This window comes from Crinia signifera, chromosome 8 (assembly GCF_055691185.1).
Source record: "Crinia signifera chromosome 8, ASM5569118v1, whole genome shotgun sequence".
In the NCBI taxonomy this organism is placed as follows: Eukaryota; Metazoa; Chordata; class Amphibia; order Anura; family Myobatrachidae; genus Crinia; species Crinia signifera.
In genome coordinates, this window is record NC_139224.1 from 49,570,248 (window position 1) to 49,596,625 (window position 26,378).

The 26,378-nt window shown below is 44.8% G+C and overlaps 1 protein-coding gene across 1 annotated transcript; it reads right to left on the minus strand.

Annotated features, from left to right (window-relative positions):
* Positions 1–508: 508 nt before the first annotated feature.
* On the minus strand, positions 509–25,280 carry RFT1 (RFT1 glycolipid translocator homolog). The gene is made up of 13 exons (XM_083156326.1): positions 24,934–25,280; positions 23,206–23,291; positions 21,197–21,313; positions 18,697–18,886; positions 16,772–16,873; positions 13,567–13,701; positions 12,328–12,406; positions 11,060–11,110; positions 10,737–10,867; positions 9,708–9,852; positions 8,217–8,322; positions 4,889–5,138; positions 509–1,781 (listed from the first exon to the last, which is right to left on the minus strand). The coding sequence occupies exons 1-13, from the start codon at positions 25,111–25,113 to the stop codon at positions 1,617–1,619; spliced, it is 1,737 nt and encodes a 578-aa protein (XP_083012452.1). The 5' UTR covers positions 25,114–25,280; the 3' UTR covers positions 509–1,616.
* Between the last annotated feature and the right edge of the window lie 1,098 nt (positions 25,281–26,378).

Below are 26,378 nucleotides of genomic sequence, written 5' to 3' on the forward strand. Positions count from 1 at the left end.
ATGTCCCTTTCTGGAGATAGCGCATCAGTTAATACTGATGCGCTATCTCCTGTCCCCCGGCCGGCCGCACTGGGCATGCGCGGGATCTCGCTGTTCACGCAAGATCCCCAGCGCAGCCCACAGCTGACAGCAGGGACAGCGCTGTCCCTGCTGTTTAGATAGGGCTTCGCCAGCCTGATGCTGGTGAAGCCAAAGCAGGCTTCGTGCGGAACGGTCAGCGATGCTGACCGTTCATACATTCGGCCTGCTATCATTTTGATAGCAGCGCCGATTTGGACAGGGGCGCATAGCGCCCCTGTCCATTACCGCACGCTGGCTGCTTCATACATGGGGGAGAAGCGGTATCAGCGCACATAACGTGCGCTAATACCCCTTCTCCCCCATACCGACTGTTCATACATCTGCCCCATTGATTGTAAACTCTACTGGGGCAGAGACTGATGTGAATGTTCATATATTCTATGCAAAGCGCTGCGGAATATGTGTGCGCTATATAAGAAACTGTTAATAAAGAAATATACTATCATTTTATTCTGCTATCACCACTCATACTTACAATAATGTTTCATGTAACGTATGCACGCTTTTTGTTCTTTAAAATCATATTAACATTTGAAATACAAATAATGGCATAACGCTCTTATTGATACTGCACATGTAGAATCTTTTCCACTAGATAAAACATCTTTCATATTTTATATCACTTTTTTCTAATAAAACAATGCATTTAGAACCATTTACCAACATAAAAATCAGCGTTATATACAGAAACCTTCAAAAGAAAAAAAATGAATAACTCCCACATACATAAATATTGCTTAGGTGCTGAATCTACAGCACTTTAATCAGCCACTCCGACTCCGTCCTTCCATGTTCTAGATTGCAAGAAAAAGCTCTTTGATTTAGAGAAACATTTGTAGACTTGTTTCTTAAGCTTCTTTTGCATTGAAACAGTATTCAGAAGGCACCAGGGAATTTAATAAGAACTAGTGACATCACTAGGACCCAAAGAGCAGTGTTCTCATGATTATTTGTGTCGCCCAAATTAGCTGCCTTCCACTATGTGTAGGCAGTGAGCGGACCTTATTACCATCACAATCTGCGCCTTATGCTGGGTACATACCTATATAGTCATTGGCCCATTACCCTGATATCAGGTGATGGTATAGGTGTGAATGCTTTGTAGAGACGTGTAGAGATTGTTTGCCGATAAGCACTTTATAACACTCTGGGATTGTGTGGTCACATTTTATGTGCTGCACAGCTGACCTCACAATCCCCGTAGAGGAGCCACCTCACCTTCACTTCCGGCTCTGTTGCTGTCCCTCGGCATGCTGGGTACAGCGCTCGGATGATCAGGAGCATCTTACCGGATCAGCCGAGGATTGGAAATGTGTGTACCCAGCTCAAGTCCTTATTGTTTTTTACATTGGTCCTGGAATACTGTCCAGCATACTCCTCATCTTTACATGTACCCATTTCTATATACTCTCCCTTTTGTCATCTCGCATTTGGCATGTTTGCCAGTCTGTACATTCAGCCATCTCCACCTTAGTAGGGAGTCTGTAATAGCTGGTACCACCCACATCCCAAGGCAGGCCTGTAGTTCTGTTCTGCTACACCTTCTTCTTTGGTTGTTTGGTCAGGAACTGACTATGTATGAAATTTGTAAGTTTTCTTTCTGACAAGACAAGAGCGGCTAAAGAGAGGAAGAGACAGAAGGCTCCGACCAAGATGTGAGCGAGCCGGAACGGCCAGCCCATGTCACAGCACAGCTGCATCTGTAAGCAGAATGGTGACATTGTTAATCCAGCCTCAGGATACATCTAGGAATTCTGAAACATCTCATGTGTCACATAACAAGGGGAACAATGCCATACTTCCAATGCAGCCTGTGGCTTCCCACAATATTTAAATAAGCCACTTATTCAGGTGAGCAGTCATCCGGGTACTGCCACCCTTGTGTTCTTAGAGATTGAAACAAGTTGACTATACTATTACAGACACAGATGGGCTCATAGCATTGTATTGCAAATAAATTGTTTATCTGCACAGTCAACTAAAAGAACCTACTGTTTCACATGGAGTGTTTTCCTATACTGTACATTTCATGGCGTTCTCTCTGCTCTTAATGTACATTTTGCCCTTCTCAGTGCACCAGGTCCCTGTGCTACTCGGATTGCTGAGAATATAATTTTTCTGGAATGTGAATATTAATCACAATGCGGTGAGACAATCCCACTGCACGGATTAGTTGCATATAAGACACTTGTGGGTGTGTGTGAAATGGAGTCTGAATCTGTAGAAGATGCAGCCATTACAGCTTTTTTCAACTCTTGAGTTCCATTGTGCTTCATAAACAGATTTAGACTCAGTCGCACACAGATATACAAGTGTTGCATATCGCTCAGGAAGCAGTTCTGTTGCATCGCATTGTGATTAAGATGCACATTCAAAGGGAAAAGAGGCTACCATGATCTGCACTGCTTACTCAATCAAGGGGCAGGGGGGGGGGGGGGGGGATTTGCTATGGGCAGCCAATCAGAATAAGGAGATTTTTGGTTCCTACCTGTAAAATCCTTTGTTTTGTAGGCCAAGATGGATGCTGGGATTGTGGGTATTCAGGGGCCGGAGGACTGGGCACCAAGGAGATGAATCTTCTTTGGGATAGTGCAGCCCATAGCTCCACCACCCTAATACCCCTTCCTGTCCTCAGAGACCAGTGATTTCTTTGGGGCTCTGAGGAACAGGGTGACTTTTTCAGGAGAGGGCTATTTCAGGCCTGGTTTTACTTTTTTTTTTCATTGCTTACTTCATATTTATGTAGCACCTACTGGAAGATACTAGATAGTATCTGATTGGTTGCCGATACCAAAATCCCATGTGAAATAGAACTCCCATCTTAGTAAATGTCCCCGAATGTGTCTTGCACTGGATGACTTATTGAGGCTGGGTGTAGGAGAATACATCTGTATGGAGCAGTAGTGGAACTTGTGAGTGCTAGGCCCAGGTGCAAAAATATAATTTGGGCCCCCCTCCTCCTCTACCCCTACCCAAGATGTCATTGCTGTACTAGGTAGCAATGGGCCACTTATTCAATGCTGCCCTTTCTGACAGCATTGAAGGCAGATTCTGACAAAACAGATTGGGCTTTAAATCAGATTTGTTTTGTCGGAAACGGCCGTGGATTGTAGACTTCACAGCTGTTTTTTGACAATCTATGGCCGTTTTTGCCAACAAGCCCACTTTCCGACGCTCAACAGCCAGAACAGTGAATTCTGGCTGTAGAGTTTCTGTTGGGCTGAGTGGCAGAATCCCGGATTGAGTAATAAGATGCTCTTATGGTACTTAGATGGCTGCTCAATGGGGCCTGCAAATTTTATCAAGTTACCCGTTACTGTTCTTTAACTAATAAATGCAAACCCAGCCAGCTTGCATCCCAGCGCACAATGCTGCTGAGGCACTCATAACGGAACAGCAGTGTATGGAAAATAAACAAAATATGAAGTTTAAATCCCTCATCTTTTATTCCTTCCATCTCACGTTTTATTTATTATCAATTTTATAGTTGACATGCTGACAAAACTAAATGAATCAAGTTACCTTTCATATCCATTTTGATTACATGTAACAATATTAGGTACTCTTTACCTAGAACGGCGCCCACGATTGAAATCGCGGGCATCGCGGGTAAAATCGCGGTAATCGCGGGCATCGCGGGTAAATCGCGGGTAAATCGCGGGTACATCAAAATCGGGTACCCGCGATGACCGCGATTTTCCCATAGGGAACAATGTTAAAAAGGCTGATTGACCGCGATTTGACTGTTAAATGCCTCAATGCCCGCGATTTTCCCATAGGAATCAATGTTAAATGGGCTACAGAGCCCAAATAGCCCCAATTAACCCTTAAATGTCCCCCCAATTTTTGTACGCCACCCCACGATCCACGCCAACCCGAAGCGTGGCGAGCGCAGCGAGCCCGCGAGGGGCGGCGGTACGCGTCCTCCGACCTTTTCATGCCCTACTATCCACGTCGGCGTGGAGTTGAGAATAGAATAGTGTGGCGAGCGCAGCGAGCCACCGAGCCCGAAGCGTGGCGAGCGCAGCGAGCCCCGCGAGGGGACGCGGATACCTTCACAGTTATACGCGTCCCCTCGCGGGCTTCACAGGTGTCCGCGTGGCCACGGACACCTGTGAAGCCCGCGAGGGGACGCGTTTACCTGTGAAGGTATCCGCGTCCCCTCGCGGGGCTCGCTGCGCTCGCCACGCTTCGGGCTCGGTGGCTCGCTGCGCTCGCCACACTATTCTATTCTCAACTCCACGCCGACGTGGATAGTAGGGCATGAAAAGGTCGGAGGACGCGTACCGCCGCCCCTCGCGGGCTCGCTGCGCTCGCCACGCTTCGGGTTGGCGTGGATCGTGGGGTGGCGTAAAAAAATTTGGGGGACATTTAAGGGTTAATGGGCTCTGTGGCCCATTTAACATTGATTTCTATGGCCAAATCGGGTGGATTGAGGCATTTAACACTAAAATCGGGTCCATCGCGGCTTTTAACATTGCTTCCTATGGGAAATCGGGAGCATCGCGTCGCGGGCATCGCGGGTACATTTATGGCCGGCCGCGACGCGACCGACGCGATTTTTCAGGTTTAACATGGTTTTCAATGGGAAAATCGCGGGCATCGCGTCGGTCGCGTCGCGGGCAGGCATAAATGTACCCGCGATGCCCGCGACGGGCGCCGTTCTAGGTAAAGAGTACCCAATATTATTTAGATGTAAGCCAAGTGACAGTTACTATGCCAACACAAGTTTTTATCAATTAAAAAAAAAAAAAATCACAAAAACGTTAGATCAAGAACTCTAAAAATATAAGATAAAGTTTGTTACCTCTGAGTATCCAGTCACCACAACACTGACAGCCAGAACACAGAGAACTGCTGGGGATGGGACGAGTCCGGAGAGAGGGCGGTAGGGGCTCTCCTTGTAATATCTCCTAATGTAGAGGATACTGTGAGTAATCCGCATGCCCATATTAAAGCAATTTGCCAGGATGAATCCAATACTGCCCAGCCAAAGAGTCATGTAGTAGGAGAGGCAGAGAAAACTCAGCGAGAGACCCAACATGACGTAGTTAAACCTGGTAAAGGGGTAATGGAGAGTAAGATACAGAGGCAGAGACCAACAATAGGAGTACATTAGGGTTGTGTATGAGATAACATAAAAGCACAACTATTTCACTTGGATTGTGGTGTATTATGAAGTAGGCATGGTCTTTCATCACACCTTGCTCTAAAGAAAAAAGTGCTAACTGCACCCAGTTCACTAATATCAGTATGAAGGAGTTTGCTTACACAGTGCTAAGAGTCTAGGCCTAATTCAGGTTAGTTTGCTAAGCAGCGGCCGTTTGCTGCCTAGAGAGCCCATAAACGCCGCCCAGCAGGATGCCCACCCCCCCAATCCCCTCGCTACCAGGGGATGTGTACGTGAAAACATTCCCTCACATGCAGCCAAATTGGAGAGAAATCATTTGAAATTTGAAAGATTCCTCTCCCCTTCGGTAATAATAGTTGGTCTAAACTGACTTATTTCCACCGGAGTCTGCCGAAGAGGGGGCAAGGGCTGACGTCATGTGATGTCATCAGCCCCCCGCGAGCATGCATCAGCCCGCCTGTGTTCCCAAGGGCTCTTGGACACAATCTACTGTAAAATTCCCAGTACAAATCAAGATCTCTGATGACTTTTATAGCCTAGGCCAGTGGTTCCCAAACTTTTTTGACTCACGGCACCCTAGAGTATCAGTATTTTTTCAGGGCACCCCTATGCCAAAAGTTTCTGATGGAGGAATTCATAAAAATGTAAGTAATTGAAGTATATTGTCTTTATATGTCATCCTTATGGTGAGATATGTGGTGCTAGACTAGATTTGCTTTGGATTATTCACATATTTTAGCATTGGAAGACACAAACAGTGGTTTTGCCTATTTAAATTGACCATGAATAATTTAAAATTGGTCCTGCAGCACCAATCCAGGGCACCCCTGCAGGTGTCCTGAGGCACCCCAGGGTGCCACGGCACACAGTTTGGGAACCACTGGCCTAGGCGATAGCCGATCTGTTCAAGGGGCATACACCGTGAGCTGTTCAGTTGCACTTAAGTTAATTTGTTTTAACACATAATTTAATTTTCTGTAAACAGGTTTCTCTACTAGAATTGTATACTACTCTAGGTTTTAAGATGATTCTGGTTGTTTTTGGTCAGTGCTTTGCTGTCGGTACAATGCATACTACCCTTTTCCAGAACTTTAATTGGGAAAAATTGTGACTTCCCAAAGTATTTTATTCCTTAAGGCTCATAAACACTGGGTGATTTTGAGTTTAAAGCCGCTCAAAACACCAAGTTTGAGCGGCTTTCAGATCAAAGCCGCCCAGTGTGTATGCCCCAGCGCTGCTGCACGCTCCCGCATCATCACCGGGAAAGCTGCTCATCTGCTGGTATTACCAACAGATGAGCGGCTTTGTGCTATGCAAAGCCTTCTGCCCCCCACTGACAGTGCCAGGCTGGGGGCAAGCGGCTCAGTGTGTATGCATTGAGCGGCTTTCCCCCCGCGATGACAGTGGTCATCGCTGTCCATACACGCTGGGCATAATTGCCCAGCGTGTATGGACCTTTAAGCTGGGTACACACACTATACAAATATCTGCCAAATCTGTCTGGTTGGAATCAAAATCTGGTAAGGAAAATGGACAATTCCTGTTATTTATTTGCCCATTTTCAAGTGTTCTGATGCGAATGGTCGATCCATTACCAGGTTTTCATTCCAAATAGATCAGATAATTGTATAGTGTGTGCCCAGCTTTACTTCTGCAGTGATATTTGATACACAGGGTAAATGTAATAGCAGACTTTGCCAGATCTACTCTGTCTGATATTGCCTGACGCAGACCAAAGTCTTTTACAATGGCTAATTAACCCTCTGCAATTGTAATAATCATAAAAAAAAAATTGGTTCTAAATGTAATAGGGTGTAAACACGGTTAGATGTCATCTATTTGATTTTGCTTACACAGTATAAGCAAAATCAAATGAAAATCAGACGCATTGGAAATCAAACAGAAAAATAGACAGTGCATGCAAAACTATATAGTAGAGATCTGTACTACATAGTTTCAATTGAATGTGTACACTGCACCGTGCAATTAGATCCCGATTGAATAGAAAAGGAATCGCACCGTGTGTACACCCCTTTAGCAGTCTCTAAAAGGTCTACTAAGAAGAGTAATGCACATAGGCGCCGATTCTGTGGGCTTGAGCAACCACAAAAATTCATGAGCACCCACGGGCCACCCGAGTCCCGCTGGCCCGCCGTATTGCTGCTGCTCAATCTCATAATACCCGCCGCTATAGTAAGCACACTACCGCCCCGCAGTGCACGCCCAGCACAGCGCGCACTCTTATGTGTACTAATGGAGTCACGCACACCCGCCGGGCGCCGGCACCAACCTCCCCCTCCCTCTCTCTCCACCGTGCGCCATCACACAGCGCATCCGTCACAGTGCGAGGAGGCAGCTTTTCCAAAAAGCTGAGTAGGCTGGCGGGAGCGGGACCGCCCGGTGAGTCCTGTCAGGCTGCCGCTTGTCAACTTTTAATATCTGCTCAGGTCCAAAAATATCTTTAGCGACAGTTATCTATGCATCATTTCTCATCCTGAGCCTCAGGATGAGAAATGATACACAGATAACTGTTGCAAAAGATATGTTTGTTCTACAGAATCTGGCTTTATTAGTCCTGTCCAAAGCAGAAATGCACTTATTAACAATGCAGTACTATTAATTAATTAAATAAGACACTTGTTATGATTGGCTGAACAGTTAAACATTGATTTATTACATAAACCTGATGTTTATTCAATGGCTGATTTAGCCCTCTCCTCATCTGTTTAATACAACATTAATTCACAGTTGATGCATCCACATACCTCCTGGTATTATTTTGTTGCCACGCCCTTTCCCCATGAAACCAATCCCTATATATTTTTAATCATTGCTTAATTAATTGCTTAACTAAGCGATTAAGGAGAGGGGAGAGAGAAGCACACAATGATATATTCTGAGACTTTGGGTGAGTGTCACTGTGGTGTCTGGAAGGAGTAGGCTCAGAGAAGAACATAGCCCTTGAATTCAGCTGAACCATAAACAGAATCCTGAATGCACCCACCTGTCTACTTCCTCCTTACTCATTGCAGCAAAGGTGAAACATTCTGTGACTCCATTGATGGCGAGCAGAAGAACATAAAGGCAGTAGCAGCGCAGGAGAACAGGACCTGGAAGATAATACAGTCAGCTGGTAAAGCAAGATGGCAAATAAATGAATAACAACCTAAACTAGTAACAGAGGGCCGGAATCAGATGGTGTCTTTTCACACAGTGCAAATGCAAATTTATGCTAATGCCGCAATGGATGGAACTGGTACAGAGAGGTCAACTGGATACTTCACTAATATACCACTTTGTGTAAAAAGTCCCAGCACTGGCACCGACAATCACACATCCGGCACACCATCGGGTGCTACAGAGGCCCTATGGCTGCTCACAATCTCCATCTGAACATGGCAGTTGAAATCACGGCAATAGCGAAAAAAGTTTGTGACACGTCCTCTTCTAAATAGTCATCTCCCTGTTACCATTCAGAAATGCCCATTGAAGTTCCACTTCTCTGCATCCAACCTCTCTCTGTGTCCTTTGTGGGAATCATAGAGACAAATACGCAGTACAAAACCCATCAACCACCTGCACATACATAGATACTGCGGCCACCTCTGAATCAGGCCCTATCTGATATTTATCTAAACAACATCTCAAAGAGATTTCGTTCACCAGGGACCACAAACTAACAATCTGTGGCCAGTAGCACAGTAGTCCCTTTTCTAAAACGCATGCGCATAAGGAAAACATCGCTCCCCCCCGTGCAAACGTGCGGCGGAGCATGTAAACCAGAATAAGGCCCTATATGTGTCATGTCTAGTTGAGGAGCTTACCATGCACTAGAAAACTAGTGTTATAATATCTGCCCCCATAAACCCCTTACATCCCCAAAATCCCTAGAGCAAAGGTGAAACAAATAATTTACTAAGGATACTGGTGGGAGCCAGATTGGAAATAGCAGAAAGAAATGGTGATATAGGTAGATAAAAAAGTAAATATAATATGGTGCGATAAGATGGAGATGTGCGAGTTCATCCAAGAAGGGCCATATTTTTAAACAGAATTCAAAATAAATGAAATCAAATGTAAACGATTGGCACTTTAAATAAATTTCCCTTTAATCTGGATGTACCCCCCACCTTTCCCTGAATTTTTTCTATACCTCTTTCAAAATTGTATAATTTTGGCTGCTTGCACCCTATTACATTTACCCCAATCTTTGATTGATCATAGCCAGCGATTATCCCGGGGGTGGAGGACTTTCCATAGCAGGAACCTATGGAAAGCCATTCACCCCATCGCTCATCTGCTGGTTATACCAGCAGATGAGGGGAGGTGGCCGGTGATGATGCAGGAGCTGCTCCTCACCCGGCTGTACACACCGGAGCGGCTTCTAAGCTGAAAGCAGCTCAAACAGCAAAACTTAACTACTTTCATCTAAATATCGCCCAGTGTGTATGGGCTTTAACACCCATCTTTTAGCTTCCACCCCGCTCCTGCTTACCAGAGCCTCCACTCAGCATAGACCCGCCATAGATATCCAATGCCAGCTGTGAATAGGCATAACCAAACGTAATGATAATTAGACCGATCAGCGACACCAGCTTCAGCAGTGACTGCAGGACCTCGGAAGCAGCAGAGATCTCCTCCTTTATGAAACACAAAAAGTGATATTAAGAATAATCTTCCAGTTAGACAAGTCCGTCTCATCTTCAGCCACTTACTAACATTGCTACTATAGTAATTGAAGATATGCAAGTATATATTCACTGAAATCCCAATTACAGGGGATTCAGTATGGAATCCCGGCGGTCGGAATCCCGGCAGTTGGAATCCCGGCAAGGGGGAGGTGGATCGCCCCCCCCCCTTACGGGCTTGCTGCACTCGCCACGCAGCGGGCCCGGTGCCTCGCTACGCTAATTTATTCTCCCTCTATGGGTGTCGTGGACACCCACAGAGGGAGAAAGTTTCGGGATTTCGGTGGTTGGGATTCCGGCATCGGGATTTTGACTGCCGGGATTCCGACCGCCGGGAAATTGACCGCATCCCATTACAGAATCACATCTTCGGTCCACAAGCTATATAGCTAGTACAGGGGTTCCAAATCTTTTTCGAATCACGGCACCCTAGAGTATCAGAATATTTCCACGGCACCCCTAGGCCTCAAAAAATATATAAAATGAAGTAGATTGTGTTTATGTGTGTTTCTTAGGGTCAGTTATGTGGTAAAGGGCAGGATTTGGTTCTGATTGTACACATTTTATGATTGGCAGCCACCAGCACTGGTTTTGTCCACAAATAATTGATCATAAATAATTTGAATTGGTCCTGGACGACCAACCCGAGGCACCCCTGCAAGTGTCACGAGACACCCCAGGGAGCCTAGGCGCACAGTTGGGGAACCACTGAGCTAGTGCACAATCTGACTTTTTTCATTGACAACAGATCCTTGTTGTTGGTGTAGTGCAAAACATTACCGACCTTTAACTAAAATGACTGCAGAGATAGATGATTTGTGTGCACTGGCACATACCTTTCTTTGACTCCCGACATTTTTCCCTCTCTCCAGGACCTTGGAGAAGTACACATAGAAACTCTCTTCTATGGGCAGGAAGATGAAGCGTGCTACCAGGGAGCCCAGGTTATTTATAATATCATACACTCCTGTGGAGCAGCAGCAGAGTGAGAGAGGTGTGAGGTCAGCATCCAAGACGTTTCCAATGTAAAAGGTTATCAAAATACCTAAACATTATCCACCACTATCTCATCCCAATCACTGGGGTTTCTTGTTGTGTTTTAATCTATGGAATCAATGCAATGAACAGTCCATGTCCATGGTGCTGGTGTCACACTTACCCTGATCCTCAAATGTCAGTACATGTAGGAAGGTCATCACATAGCGTTCACCTGTGTGACAGACACAGACATATTCCATTAGAATTAGCTATTACTCCACTATTCCTACATGCCGGCACCACAGACACCCTGTATAAAACATGAAACGTTGGGCCTAATTCAGCACACAGCCGCTGCATATTTGTACACAGCAGCTGTGCGGGGATATGTTGCAGATGATGTAAAGTAACAGCTCCATCTGGTTTCTGTGATCCGATGTTGCACCTGAGGATGCAGGATTGGATCATCACAGTGACCCTCAGGTTACTTGGGATACTTGGCGATTACACAATGCTGAAGCCACGTGCCCCTTTTCCTGGGATGCCTGTCACAGACTGGACACACATAATAGAGCTACACTTCCAGATGCCTATCACATGCATTCTCAGTCCAAGCATCTAATCCATGGCACTGCCCCAGCTATTATTACTAGTAATCACTTTTCATGCTCAATACATCACCAGTTACACCCAGTAAAGCCCATCCAGCCAAGGTAGATGCTAAACTGTAGTGGGTTTAAGGACCTTCCACGCCCAGGGGAGGAGCAAGGCCGGGGGGGCTTGCTCCTTCACTATCCACGCCACCACTGGTTGCCATTAGTAACCGTGCCCGAAGCGTGGCGAGTGAAGCGAGCCCGTGAGGGTCCGTTTGGGACCCTTCTTCCGACCTTGCTCCTCCACTCTCCACCCCCTCTCCTCCCCTGTAACGTCAGGAGGTCCTTTAGCCCACTACAATTTAGACCTAACCATCCAGCCAATGGTGAGGAGCTACTGAGATACATCGGACTTGCTTATAGCAGCTCTATGCGGCATATGCATCTGTTAAAACACACACATGTATTTTTCTGAAATTTGCGAGTCACGATCACATTTAGGGGTAAATTTACTAAGATGGGAGTTTATTTATTTAGCACCTTCTAGACCAGGCATGTCCAAACTGTGGCCCTCCAGCTGTTTTGAAACTACACAACCCAGCATGCCTTGCCATAGTTTTAGCATTCCCTAATAGCAAAACGGTACTTATATGTTAGTTGGGCGCCCACTATAGTTAGTACGCTCATACCCCCACTATCCATGTCGGCGTGGAGTTGATTTTATATAGTGTGGCAAGGGCAGCGAGCCACCGAGCCCGAAGTGTGGCGAGCGTAGCGAGTGGGCGCCCAACTACCATATAAGTACCAGCAAAACTAACAAGGAATGATGGGAACCTTTTATAAGCTATACATTCACCTTCTGTAAGGATCTGCTTCAGAAATGACTGCTTGAAGAAGCTCCATGCTAACCAGGCCTGTTTCCAATCCAGGAAGTCCTGTTGAATAGACAGCGAGCAAATCAAATGGAAGACTGTGCTATATAAGAAACTGTTAATAAATAAATAAATAAAGTGTGATAAAAAAAACAGCCAATCAGCTCTTATCTGTCATTTTTCAAACCCAGACTGTAGCATGGCAGTTAGGAGCCAATTGGCTGGCTGTTTATCACTCTTCACTTTATGACTTTTGAAACTTGATACATCTGTCCCTCAATCTTGAAAGGAATCTATTCTTATGTAACGCACTACAACCAGGCCTCAGGATTTATGGAATACGCAATAATAAAAATCCATTAAAGGTTTAGAAAAGCTACACAAACAGCCTAATAATTTCTGGTTCTCCATTTGAAAATAACAATTAGGGGCCTGGATCACATGGAGATGTGGCAAAACTGAGACCCCCACTGTATGTATGCAAAAAGTCGGCTTGGCGTATCTTTTGATGCACAATTAAACTTGGACAACTCAATGGGAAGTGCAGTTTCTCTGTCTGAACATGGAATCTTGTGCAAACAACTGAGTCTTTGACTGAAGCTGCTGTCAGTGACACGTCTGCATCTGCCTATGCACCCCCCTGTAGCTTACCAGGTACAGCAACTAAAATCACCACTTCCTGCACCCACGTTTTTAGATGTCTGACTGCAGAGATGTGCAGTCAGGTGAGGCAGTGCCTGTCATTTTGGTTTTAAATGATACAAAGAATATACCTATGACACATATTCTGTGTCAGAAGTATTTTCTTTATATTATTTTAGCATTTTGTACAATTTAAAACAATTGGGAGGCACCGATAAGTGTGCATCCCAAACAAATGTTTAAGGGGATGCAGTGCCGGGGGGCGGGGCTAAGTCATGGGCTAAAAAAGCCCAATAAAATAAATGTAAATGTGGCACCTCTAGAAGTGCTTCAATGACAGGTGATTGGACAGCAGATCCAGAAGCCTCTGGACACAGCCACCACCGCACTGTCTTACTGTGATAAACTAGATGCATACGTAGTGCGACTCAGACACATGCACAACCACATGAACATCAGAATTGCATTCAGCTAGCATGACTCGGAAACAAGCCCTAAATTAGTAACAAAATTAAACTAACGCCAGCCAAGCAATTATACTGTAATGGATTAAAGCAGCTTCCAGTCTTTGGATTGGGTACCTGAGATGCCGAGTATCGGGGTAAAAATTCCATCATGCTGCGGAGAGGGAAAGATTTCTTCTTTGCTTCCTCAGAGCCCAGGAACATTGTAAAGTACAGTATGTAGCACAGGGTGAGCAGGCTGGTGTACAGGATCTGCGGTATACAAAGCCAGTTTGAGGTAAGGCAGGTGCAACATTAAAAAAATAATAATAATAACAACAACAACAACAACAACAACAACAACAACAACAACTACTTTATGCATTTTAATTTTACATTATGTTTAAAAATATGGTGTGCAGTCCAGTCCCCCCCTCTTTCCCAAATATTTGTGTATATATTGTACACTGAAGGTAAGGCTCCTTCATTCTGGCACTGGCACCCCTCCCATCTACCCTCAGGTGTTTTAATTAGCACAGGTTCCTACATTGCTGACTGCATGTTAATATGGGCTCTATTTGAAGGTAAGACCTAGATAAATTAATATAATGTGTTAGTATTAGAAATGTTAGGGACCCATCTAATGAAGTTCACCTGGACGCGGTGGATGGGCCCACATATTTGCGCAAATGTGTGCTAAGAACTTCAATTATACTCCATGTTAATTGTAAGAGTTATCAAAATTATTTTTACTATCAGGGTTCTTAGCACCTAGAGTGTGCATCAGTATTGTTCTTTGTTCCTGCATTTTAATATTTAGCAGGGTATCTGTGTAAAATAACATTATACAGGTGTATAAAAATTCCTATTACCTGTATCCTTGTATTGGGAGAGAAGTAAGTTAATATCACTTGAGTCACATGACTCATTAGAAGCATTCCGTATAATGGAATGTACAATGGACATCACCTGGATGCATAAACTTGTCTACTGTATGGAATAATGCACTCCGCATTTTTGTTATATATTAAAATGAATATAAAAAAAAACACAGGATTTATATGACATGCAGAAATTCATTTCTAGGTGACAGAAATCCTTGAATTGTCAAGTTCTTCTACCCATTAATTATTTTAAACAGTAGGAGATACAGACCTGCAATAGTCATACCCGTCAAGATTCCAGATTTCCCTAATTCAACTGGGACGTAGTCTACCGGGGAGTGGATGTAGAATCGCCCACAATGAGCGCGGAAAGTATAGATCAAAGCCATGGTCAATGTCAGTGGTTCCATCCCCGGTCCTAAAGGACCCCAGCAGTGCATGTTTTTCAGATCTCACAAATTTACAAGCAAAATAATTAGCTCCACCTGTGGCTCATTTAAAATGTGTCAGTGAGGAAGCCGCATACCTGTGCATCTGCCTGGTGACCTGGAAAACATGCACTGGCGGGGGTCACTAAGGACAGCGTTTTGGAAGCACTGGTCTAGTTTTCCTGATTGTCCAGGAAATAATGCCAATAGCATGCAGCGAGATAATCACAATGAGCAATAAAAGCATCAAATAACCTTGTGAGAGGGAACTCTGTAACACTGTTGTGTTTCTACAGTAGTTCAGTGATCTCTATGCAGACTAGGTTAAAAGGGGTAAGGATGGTTAGGTCGACCCAAGAAAGGTGGACAGGCAAAAGGTCGACAGGGACTGAAGGTTGACACGATCCTTAGGTCGACTGGCGGAAGGTCTACAATGCAGAAGGTCGACACATTTTTTTTTTATAGGCATCTAGTTCTAGACGTCTAGTTCTGGACACTGTCTAAGTGTATGGCAGCCCGTTGTATCACTCATAATGCTTCGGGCACACTATTTTATTCTCCTTCCATGCGCTAGCGGATGGTAGGGCATGAAATACCGCCTGTACCAAAGCGGTAAAACAATGAAAAAAAACTATGTCGACCTTGTGCATTGTCAACATTCCGCCGGTCGACCTAAGGACACTGTCGACCTGCCTGTCAACCTTTCTTGGGCCGACCTAATGACTGTATCCCATTAAGTGTATAGTCAGTAGCAAAGACAGTCCGACAGAAGGCAGAAATACAAGAAGACAAGCTCTTGGTCTTTACGTACATTACATAAGCTTGTCATTGGTTTCAGATGTCAGTGCAGCTGACCTTGGAAGAACTCCTATGTAGGTAACATGCACTTTTACAGTATTGAGAAAAACTCAATACTGCAAAACCAATAAAGTGCTGGAAACAGCTTTAAAGCTTTGTAAAAATGCCTTCAGGCCATGAAATGTGTTACTGTTGTTATTAGACTCCACGTGGAGCCCTGCTCATGGTACTGCTCCATAGATGTGTGTGGTGCACCTACTGTATGTAGGGGAACATAGTCCTCATATCTACTGTAACTCATTTCCATGATGTGCAGATTGGTAGCACATAAGGAGCAGATTATTATGAACCAAATACTTCTCATTTGTCTCAGTTTCTAATGATTCAGATATATTTTGCCTTGAAGATATATTGTTTTATTGTTTTTTTCACAATATAAAAAGAACATACTGGTAAATGTATTGGCTTTGGTCATAAATGAACACCAGTGTGTATGTGCATCCTAGAAATCTAGCTGTATAGTCCACTGGGACTGATGTGAGTGACTGACTATTCTCTGTAAAGCGTTGCATAACCGGCTATATCAATAACTTCATAATTAACAAACAATATGGGGCCAATTCAGATGTGAACGCTCAAGTCTCTATACTCGGGGTTTGTGCAAGCGCGAATATGCGCATGTGCAAATCCCTGGAGCAACCGCCTTCGGTGAGTTTCACACTTGCTGGGGCATTCGCTCACTGGGGGCGGGCAGGGGACGGAGCGTTTTATGGGTGCACCAATGAAAATGCTGGGCGGATACCTGTGAATGCTGGCGTGTCTATGCCTACTTGGGGCGGAAGCCTGTTGTCAGCGCTCGCCTCCTATTCGGCAGATATTAGGTGCTGCAAAAGTTAGTCCCGGCTGTTTTTCCTTAGTGAACAGTGGCGTTCGGTGGGGTGACGTCTACCTGACCGCTAGGCTGCACATATAAGCAGTTTAGCGAATAGGTCTGAATCAGGCCCAATATATGTAACACATTTTGAGCAGAAAATTGCAGAGCATTGGAGGCAAACGTCATGGGATGGACCAGCAGTTGTTGCTCTATCCTCGCTTCCGCTAGCAAGAATAAATGCAAGCATACATGCCTTTTATAGGGAGGTGACCCGGTCACAATGCCCTTTGTAAGGTCACATAGACCGGATCGAGTAAAGCTCAGGGTCTTGCTGCTTACACATATTACACATGTCTTACCTGAGCCAGTGAGAAGATGAGGAGGCCCCAATGAGGATGAAGAAGAACCAGAATAACGGTGATGGAGCAACGCAGAATTATTGCAAGACTCTCAGCAATCACCTACAAGCCACAACATTAGAAAGATTATGGGCCAGATGCACTAAGCTTTAAAAGTGATAAAATAGAAAGCGATAGACGACCAACCAATCAGCTCCTGCCTGACATTTTTCAAACACAGTCTGTGACATGGCAGGTAGGAGCTGATTGGTTGGTTGTTTATCACTCTCTCTTTTATCACTTTTGAAGCTTAGTGCATCTGGCCCTATATATGAAATAAAGATACACTCAAAGGCAGCACATATTTTAGGCATTCAATGTGTCTTTATTACCTACATGTATTAATCTATCCCCATAGTGGACAGTTTTGTGATAGGTTTTTTTATTATTATTATGCGCAAATATTGTCTATATATTTTTTTTTTAATACAATCTATCTATCTATTCATCGGCTTGATACACTCTAAAGAATATTATAACTAACGGATTACTTTAATTGGTGTCATCATCAGGGGCTGGGCATATGCAATGTGCAATATTACTGGATTTTAACTGAATAAGAGGCTTTTTGGACACTTTATCATTGAATCATTTCATCTGAAGCAGGCAGGTGTACACTGGACTATGGGGTTGCAGGTTGGCTGGAAGAGTTGGTACTTTTAAACTAAACTCTAAGCACCTCCCCCCTGTAACTGCATAAGTCCCGTAAGGAGTAGCAGTGACCCAGTGAAATGGTTAGAACAAAACAAATAGTTGGGAAATGGCGGACAGAACCAAACCTTGCAGGACTGAGGGCCCGAATTAGATCTCATTGCTGAGCTGCGAATTTGCAGCCAGAGCGATTATTGAAGCAGTGCACATGTGCACGGATCCTAGTGCGCAAGAGCCAGTACTCCCTGCAAGCAAAGCCAGCACCAGCTTTTTAACGCTGACCATTCGTGGGGTCATTCACAGGCAGCCGGCGATTGGAGACGGGGACCCAGATGTTTCCTGGGAGTGCTCGGGAAAAACGTAGACGGGAGCTAAGCGTTTGAAGGGAGGCTTACTCCGGCTCTGTAAGTCTGTGGCTGCACACAAGGGGGGTACATAAATCAATAAAGTTAATGCATATGCATTTCTTTGCAGGGCTGTGATGCCATTCACAGGGGTGGGATTACACTCTGGCAGGGGGGGTGTATACCCGATTCCTGGGGCCAAAAATGCAGCAGCCCAGCAGTCAGGTCCGAATTAAACCCCAACTTGCTTCAGCAAAAATAATTCAGCAGTAAGGGGGAGATTTAATAAGCTCGGTGAAGTGATCAAGTGTCTTTTTTTTTAATCACCTGCCAATCAGCTCCTACCTGTCATTTTTCAAACCAAGCCCGTAACTTCACAGTTAGGAGCTGATTGTCCGGTGATAAGAACCAGAAACTTTATCACTTCACCGAGTTTAATAAATCTGCCCCAAGTTACCAAAAGTCCTCTTTTCTTTTTTAGCAAGGCAGGAAAATATAATAATATACTGTATGTGAAAGTCTTGTTGTCCAAGTAAATTTCCAGAGCTCAAACTATACTTAAGTAGAGCCAGGTCATCTCAGTAAGTTGCCAAAGGAGGAAAGTTGCCAAAGGAGGAAAAAGTGTAAGACACTGTTTCTGATTAAAGTGAAGAACTGAAACAATGTAGGAACAGTACAGCATAAAGTGGTATGCGCATGCCTACTGGCCAAGAATAATGAACTGCTCTGGTCTGCAGTTAGCCCAGAGGTGACAAACACAGTTGAGTCCATAATCAGCCTGCGCTGATCCAGTGGAAGATCATCAATGATGGGCGAGTCTGAGCAACAGAACTCGTGGACAGATAAAACTTTGTACATCCAATGAAACAGTGTGTTATATCACATACATACCTTCAGCCTGACAAAGAGATGAGCCTGTGCAAGCACCCAGAACGGTTCCGCTAGGAGCTCAATCACTGCAGAAATTCCAAACGCCACAACTGCTGTGCCATAGTGTGGAATCCTGTCTGGGTCTGGGACCTCCAGTATTCTCAGCCATATCCACCCTAAGACTAACGACCAGCAGATTCCTAATGGCACCCTACAAACATTACACAACACAATGTCAGGCTATAGTACAGAAGAAAAACACACTACGTATTATTAATAATATGGAGTGTGCATCTGTACCATGTGTTTCTCTTTGCAGAACTACAAGTCCCAGCATGATAGCACCTCATGTATATAGGGTGTGCATTCTAAGATCCCCCCCATATAGTACAGAAGACACTAGATTTTTGTACTTTGAGAAAAGTTGCGTAGTCAGACAATGCAATGGACAGCACACTACTACAGTGTAAGGCTGGGTACACACAGAATGTATTTGGGCTCAATTCCCCCTATTTCGACAGAATTGTACCTGTTTTCTGTACGATTCCGATCCGATGTGGCCACCGGTCGTTTGTTGGATTGGAGATTTTACCTGCTGCACTAAAGATTTGTCGTCTTCATTGGGTTGGGTACTGATCGTGTGCAGATCCTGCACTTTAATCCATTGTACGACCATCGTATGATTTCAAGGAAATAGTTTCTCGATCATGGTACGATCACGGTCGTTCTGGTGTGTACCCTACATTAGGCTACGCTCAGGACAGTGGCGTAGCTACATATGTGGCAGACCCTGCGGTGGCTTGGGGGAGAAGCGCCAGCAGGGTCTGTGGTGGGTGCCGCTGGCTGAACTGACAGGTGACCCAGGCAGCAGTGAGCCCTGAGCTGGTCCCGCCCTGTACATATCTAATGAGCGGGGACCAAGTGCAGTGCATATTAAATGAGCGGGTCCCCGCCCCGTGCATATGTAACTATGGCACCCGTAGTCCATCGCATCTCCTCTTCTGGGGGGGTAGGGGGGCGCCGGAATTTTTTTGGGCAGGGGGGAGAAAAATTTCTAGCTACGCCACTGGCTCAGAAGCTGCTATAGTGCAGGTGACCTGTCAGTGTAATTCATCATGTTGGTAAAGATAACCACCATTGTTCATGCTGAAACACATTACGTGAAGCCAGAAATAGGCTGGTCTTCTACAGTATGACCACGTATGGTCACAATGGACACAATGGACACTGATGATGGACACAGCAATGAAGTTTAGCAGTACACAGAAACAATAATTAAATATATGTTAATCAGTGTATTTAAAGTTTCAAATACAGTATATTATGAGCTCTCCAGTTACTGGTAATTTCACCTTATATTGGAACAAAATTAAGTTTAGTTTCAATTTTCTTTCAGTCAAAAGCTGCTTCTTGAGGCTAATATAAGGTCTGTACTGTTTGTCTCCTGCAATGTTTTGTGTAGTACCAGGCTCTCTGCACAGCACTTAGGGCCTTATTCTAGTTCACTCTTTCTGACAAAATCCTTCTTAGATGGACAAAACCATGTGCACTGCAGGGGGGCAGATGTAAAATGTGCAGAGAAAATTAGATTTGGGTGAGTTATTTTGTTTCTGTGCAGGGTAAATACTGCTTTATTTTTACACTGCAATATAGATCTCACTTTGAAGAAAAACCCCACCCAAATCTAATTCTCTCTGCACAAGTAACATCTACCCCACCTGCAGTGCACATGGTTTTGTCCATCTAAGAAGGATTTTGTCAGAAAGAGTGAACTAGAATAAGGCCCTTAATGACAGGATGAGCAGGGAAATGTACGAGGGGCCCGATACAGACTCACTCGGATAGCTGCAAATTCGAAGCTTATCCAATAATCGAAATACTGCATGTGCAACTGATCCCCAGTGCACATGCGTGGGATCCCCTTGTATATGAACCATGCAAAAGCTAGCCTTTGCTTGCCATACGCCAGGTGATTGACAGGCGCTGGGCATTTGGGGGCGGAACATAGGTGAGTTTCTGGGAGTGCCCCAGACAATGCACACGTTGTCCAGCCCAGCAGCGGCCTCCTCCTTCTAACAGCCTGCAATCAGGGGGGAAATTATTCAATGATTTCCCCCCCTGTGTGCACGGCTGCAAACGCATTCGCAGCCGTGCACTGGGGTGGAGGAGCTTGGTGGTGCAGCATTAATCTGTTCGCTGGGCTCCGAACACTTGCAGCCAGCGTGCAGGTCTGAATCGGTCCCCATATTTTTAAAATTGGCAATCGTTTACAAGGAAAAACCAACCTGGTTCTGCCATGTAGATGGTTGCCTCTTTAAAAATACAGGCAATCGCAGCCAAAATTCCAGACCTTTGCAATATTTAGGCTTTAATAGGTGTCCCCGCATGTCTTCTGTGCTCAGGTAAGTAACTCTCTGCACATTCTCCCCTCTCCAGCAACCAAATGAAGAGTGTGAGTGGCCAGCTTTAGTAACTGCGGAACAGGAGGACACTGCAGACTTATACTGTGTGAAATACTCACGCCAACCAGGTGAGATGTATGGTGTGCCTCCACCTCTGCTGTGCCGAGTGGCTCAGACAAGCTCTCCTAAAGGCTTCCCGGGCAAGGAACACTATAGTGGTGTAAAAGAGGGTCAGCCTGCAAAAGAAGCACATAAGATGGTCAGTAATACATAGCTTAACACTCAAGCAGGATTTAGAACATTCTACAATATTTATCATTTTCATTATGTGCAGAAATTAGAGGCAGACATGTTGTAGCCTGAACTGACAGGACAGTAACTATCAGTGTGCCAATGGGGCCTTGCCCACTGCACATTTAGCACTGTGGGTGCACCATTTGGGAGCAACACCTGCATTGCGCTGCCGCTCTGTATTTGGTCAGCAGTGCTGGGGAGAGCCAGCTACCCCCTGGGCCTGTATAGTTTTTTAATCAATCAGGGCCGGCTGGCGCTGTAGCTGCACTGTGTGTAAGCCATTCCCCTATTGTGACAAAGTCTATAAATCCTGCTAAATAACAGTGAAGAAAATCTATAGTGTGGTCGCTGTGGATTGTTCATCACGTGAATATATATACGGAATATATGGAAATACATGTAACCAAAATCTTTGAATTAGATTATCATGTCGATTTAAATCTGGTTATACCCCTTTCACACTTGCAAAACTATCCTGGGTTTTTTGCACATGAACGCGCATCAACCCGGGATTTAGCTCAGTGTGAACGGGTCTCTGACCTGGGTAGATTACGGAATCGACCGGGGATGCGGTCAGTGTGAATGGTCCCGTACCCGGTATTAGGTACACAGGACTTTAAAAAAGCTGCTGATGAAGCTTTCTTGGGCTCAAAAATGCTGATGTCATCTTTCAGAGCCGTGGAGTCCATTTCTAATGACATGCATATGTATTTGCAGGGATTTCCCGGGATCAGTGTGAATGGGGCTGTCCCGGGTTGATCCCAGGTCTGAGTGCAGTGTGAAAGGGTACATTTCCGCGAAGCATCCTGGAACACATTCCCGGGTATGACCCGGCTCTGCCAGTGTGAAAGGGGTATTACTGATATCACACAATGTGCTGGTGGAAACCAAGTGTGCTTTACTTTACTTAGATTACCTCACACTTGCAAGCACTTTTGTGATTTATCTAATTGAGCATCTGCCAGTACTGTATATGTCTGTTAGAGGCAGAAGGAAGCTAGCATTGGGAGGAGATGCTAGCCCTACATGCCACATGGAGCATTGTGGGGTTGCTCTGGGAAGGCAGCTTTCAGTTAAAGTATGTTTAGTTAGAGCCACATATTAGGGTTAAGATGGGTTTGGTGTGGCTGGATGGCTCTGAGGTGGTGCGCTATTACATTCTAATAACAATTATCTCTTACGCATAAATTCGCTAACACAATTCCTTTAATATTTTAATTTCATTCATCACTTTTGTATCACTTTCTGTACATAGCTCCGGCTTTTTTACACTAATGGTCAGATAAACAACCAGCCAATCAGCTACTAACTGTAATGTTGCAGGCTGGGTTTAAAAAATAACAGGTAGGAGCTGATTGGCTGGTTGTTTATCACGCTCCATGTTATCACTTTTTCAAGCTCGTTTGAAAAAAATCAGCTTATGCTGATTTGTGGGGTGCCGCACCATGAATGGATATAGCATACGGACCTCCCAATACTGAGAGGCCTTGATGATTGGCTTGGGGGTTTCCTGTGTATTTGCAAATATATGTAACCAAGATCCTTGAATTATAAAACGTACAAAAGTATACACACTTTTTTTTTTTTTTTTTGCTAAAAACCTACTGGGTACATCTGTAACAGCACTACTGGGGAAATAACATGTAACTGGCACTAAATATGTGTATACACAACATAAATGCAATATACCTCATTCAAATATAAAAATATTCCAAAACATGGAATAATCAGTTATCCAAAATTCTTCTGGTCCCGAGCATTTTGGATATAGGATCCTCAACCTCTATTTTGATAGAAGTGTTAAATGAAGCTTTTACTAAAGGTATAAACTTACCGAACATTTACGATGCCAATTATTTCCTTGGAGACATAGCGCAGTGTGAAGGCATTTAAGGCAAAAGTGAGGATTCTGAAGAAAACCTGTAAAATCAAGAACACACTGTATACTGAATAAGGACATCATAAAGCCAGGTCTGCACCTGTCTCCATGTGATGAGAGACCATCCAATCAGACTCCAACTATATTTTATGCTATGTAATAATTATCTGAAAAAAATAAAATATACCCGAGCGCAGCGAGGCACCGTGCCCGAAGCATCGCGAGCTGCGGTTGACTTCCAACTGTGTCCATGTCGACTGTGTCGACATTCGGATAAAAAACAGTGAAAAAAACCCATGTCGATAAAACGATCCACACCACACATTTCCCTCATAGTATTTTATTTTGAAGCACAATATGAAGGAATAAAGCTGGGTACACACTTAGCAATATAGTGCATACACTATGACCGATATCTTAGGTGAGGTCCAATCCGCCCCCTCCCCCCCCCAGCTATAAATGAAGTCGCTGACGATATTGTCCGATTAAGCTGCATGTACTGATTAATCGGGGGGGGGGGGGGGTAATGACTGCTATTCAACATACATGCTGGACAATATGCACACGATATCACTTACGATATAGATATTGTCTATGCCATTAATGATATATTGCACAGTGTGTAATCACACCTTAAATTAACAGCAGTTTTGCAAGAAAACATGATTCTTGTTGATCCATTTTTTTTTTGTTAAATAAATTGTATTTACATGTCACAATTAAGGGAAGTTACTGTATGTGGTGGTGGTGTACATAGTTGTGGTTTTAATTGTCCACGTTTTATAATTTGCAGCCACTAAAACAGTTTTTTCTTAGGACTTTGACCATAAATAATTTTTTGTGGTCATGGACCACCAACCCAAGGCACCCCTGCCAGTGTCTCACAGTACCCCCAGGTGCCTAGACAGTGACACACAATTTGGGGTATGGGTAAAAACCGGACCAGGACAAAACCCCCGGACCGCTGGACCAGACATCAAACTCTGCATTTTGGAGCTTGTAGCGTCCGGTCCGGGGGGTGTCCTGTCTGGGGGTTCTGCCTGTGACACCTGTCACCAGGTAGAGGAGGAGGGGTAGAATAAAGTCTCCCTGTATGGTCCGGGCATGTAGCAAAAACCGGACGGTCCTGACCAAAGGGGGAGGCTGTAATCTCCTCTTCCCCATGTCCCTGATGATAGCTATCACAGGGACACCCCCACAAGACACCCCCCCGAACAGGACACCCCCCGGACCGGACCCTATAAGCTCCGGACTGCAGATTTTGATGTCCTGTCCGGCGGTCCGGAGTCTAGTCCGGTCCGGTTTTTACATAGTCCCCACAATTTGATTCCAATACTGATATAAAAACATGATATATACCCCCCCCCCCTCCCCTTTGCACTTTATTTCTGTTACCCCCTCCCCCCCACGCCCCATGTTGGTTCTTATGATTCTGTATAACCTGAAAATGTTTCAATAAAAATCTATTGAGTTAAAAAAAAAAAAAACATGATATACCAAGCAGTATATTAAAAGTAACAGTTAAATGTTAACAGGACATTACTACATCTGGACGTTCTATATAAACTAGCACTTACATGCAGGCTAAGGGAACTCAGTGTTACCTGCTGATTACATGTGAGCTCAGCCCTCCCAATACAGAGTCACACAACACTGCATTACTGTACGTGGAGCAGACTGTACCTGCAGGATCATCGTATAGGAAGCCAGCTTGGTTGTATCTGTAAGCACATCTTGTTGGGATCCCATCCTGATGACAAGCTGACAGCCTTGAAAAGAGAAGAAGAACCGGCAATGCCACCACTTCCAGAATCCACTCCTCCCCCTGCAGCGATACTTGTCATGCGAATCTGAGGTAGCCATCTTTACTATGGGCACATCCAGTACTAAATATACAGGACTGACTCATCGCTACAATGCTCCCTATGCCACCGACACGGAACATAAAAAAACAAGCCTACATCACTTTCTATTATGTATAATAGACGTGGCGTCCCGGCCCCGGGCTCAGCCACAGCCTGCGAAAGTCTGAGGTGTCACTTCAGCCATAACTGAAGAAATTCCTCTCCTTAGACTTTCTGCTGACACCCACTGCTCGGAGGACCGCACTGCTCTCATACTGTATGTATGTAGCGCATCATCAGCAATAAGTTCAAGTTAACGGGAATTAAGTAATTAACTTTAAAATGTATATAACTACATTGGCAGTTAATATACAAGTTGTTTTCCCCAATATGTGTCGTTGTTATTATTATTATTATTATTATTATTACAGTATGAGTAACTCAATAACATTATAAAACTCATGGCTAGTGTCTCAGGGGATGCAGTTTAAATCCCGGCGGTCGGGATCCCGGCGTTCAAAATCCCAACGCCGGAATCCCGAACGCCGAAATCCCGACACTTTCTCCCCCCGTGGGTGTCCGCGGAGGGAGAATAAATTTAGCGTGCCAAGCGTAGCGAGTGCAGCGAGCCCGCAAGGGAGCGCGATCCACATCCCCCCTTGTTCGGGATTTCGGCGTTCGGGATTCCGGCTTCGGGATTTTGAACGCCGGGATCCCGACCGCCGGCTTTTCATACCAAATCCTGTCTCAGGACTGAGTCAGTCTCTCCATTATTTTCCGTTATTTTTGTATTGCTTATCCTTTGTACTTTTGAGATCTGTATGTAATTTTTTTATTCATTGTATGGCACTGGCACAATATAAAAAAAGAGTGACAATAAATATAACATATTGTTGCCTATGGGGATATTCAATGCTGCCAGCGAGGGGGTTTGTTTGTAAGGCGGGCGTGGCATTTCCTCGCCAAAAACAAGCCATCCTCGCCATCAAACCCCCTTGCCTTTAATATAAGGCCCAAAATGCAGCGGACTCATTGCATTTTTTTTCTGGGAACAGGTGAGGTGGAAACAGAGAGTGAAGGGGAGTGAGTTGAATACACTGATGGTGAGCTATCGCAGGGTTGCCGACCCTCCCGGAATTTGCGGGAGTCTCCCGAAAATCGGGTCCCCCCTCCCGGCCCCCGGAAGGGTGGGCAACCCTCCCGGAATCAGGGGGACCCCCACTGAGCCCCCCCGATCGCGGCATTTAAATGCCGCAATCTGCGGGTCTCAGAGGAGGGGGCGGA

Excerpts from the sequence above, each read along its gene's own strand:
- RFT1 (XM_083156326.1), bottom strand. The coding sequence starts at position 25,113 with ATGGCTACCTCAGATTCGCATGACAAGTATCGCTGCAGGGGGAGGAGT. Across the intron at positions 23,292-24,933 it reads CCTATACGATGATCCTGCAG|GTTTTCTTCAGAATCCTCAC; the intron begins GTACAGTCTGCT and ends TTGATTTTACAG. Across the intron at positions 8,323-9,707 it reads TATGCTGAGTGGAGGCTCTG|GTCCTGTTCTCCTGCGCTGC; the intron begins GTAAGCAGGAGC and ends ATTATCTTCCAG.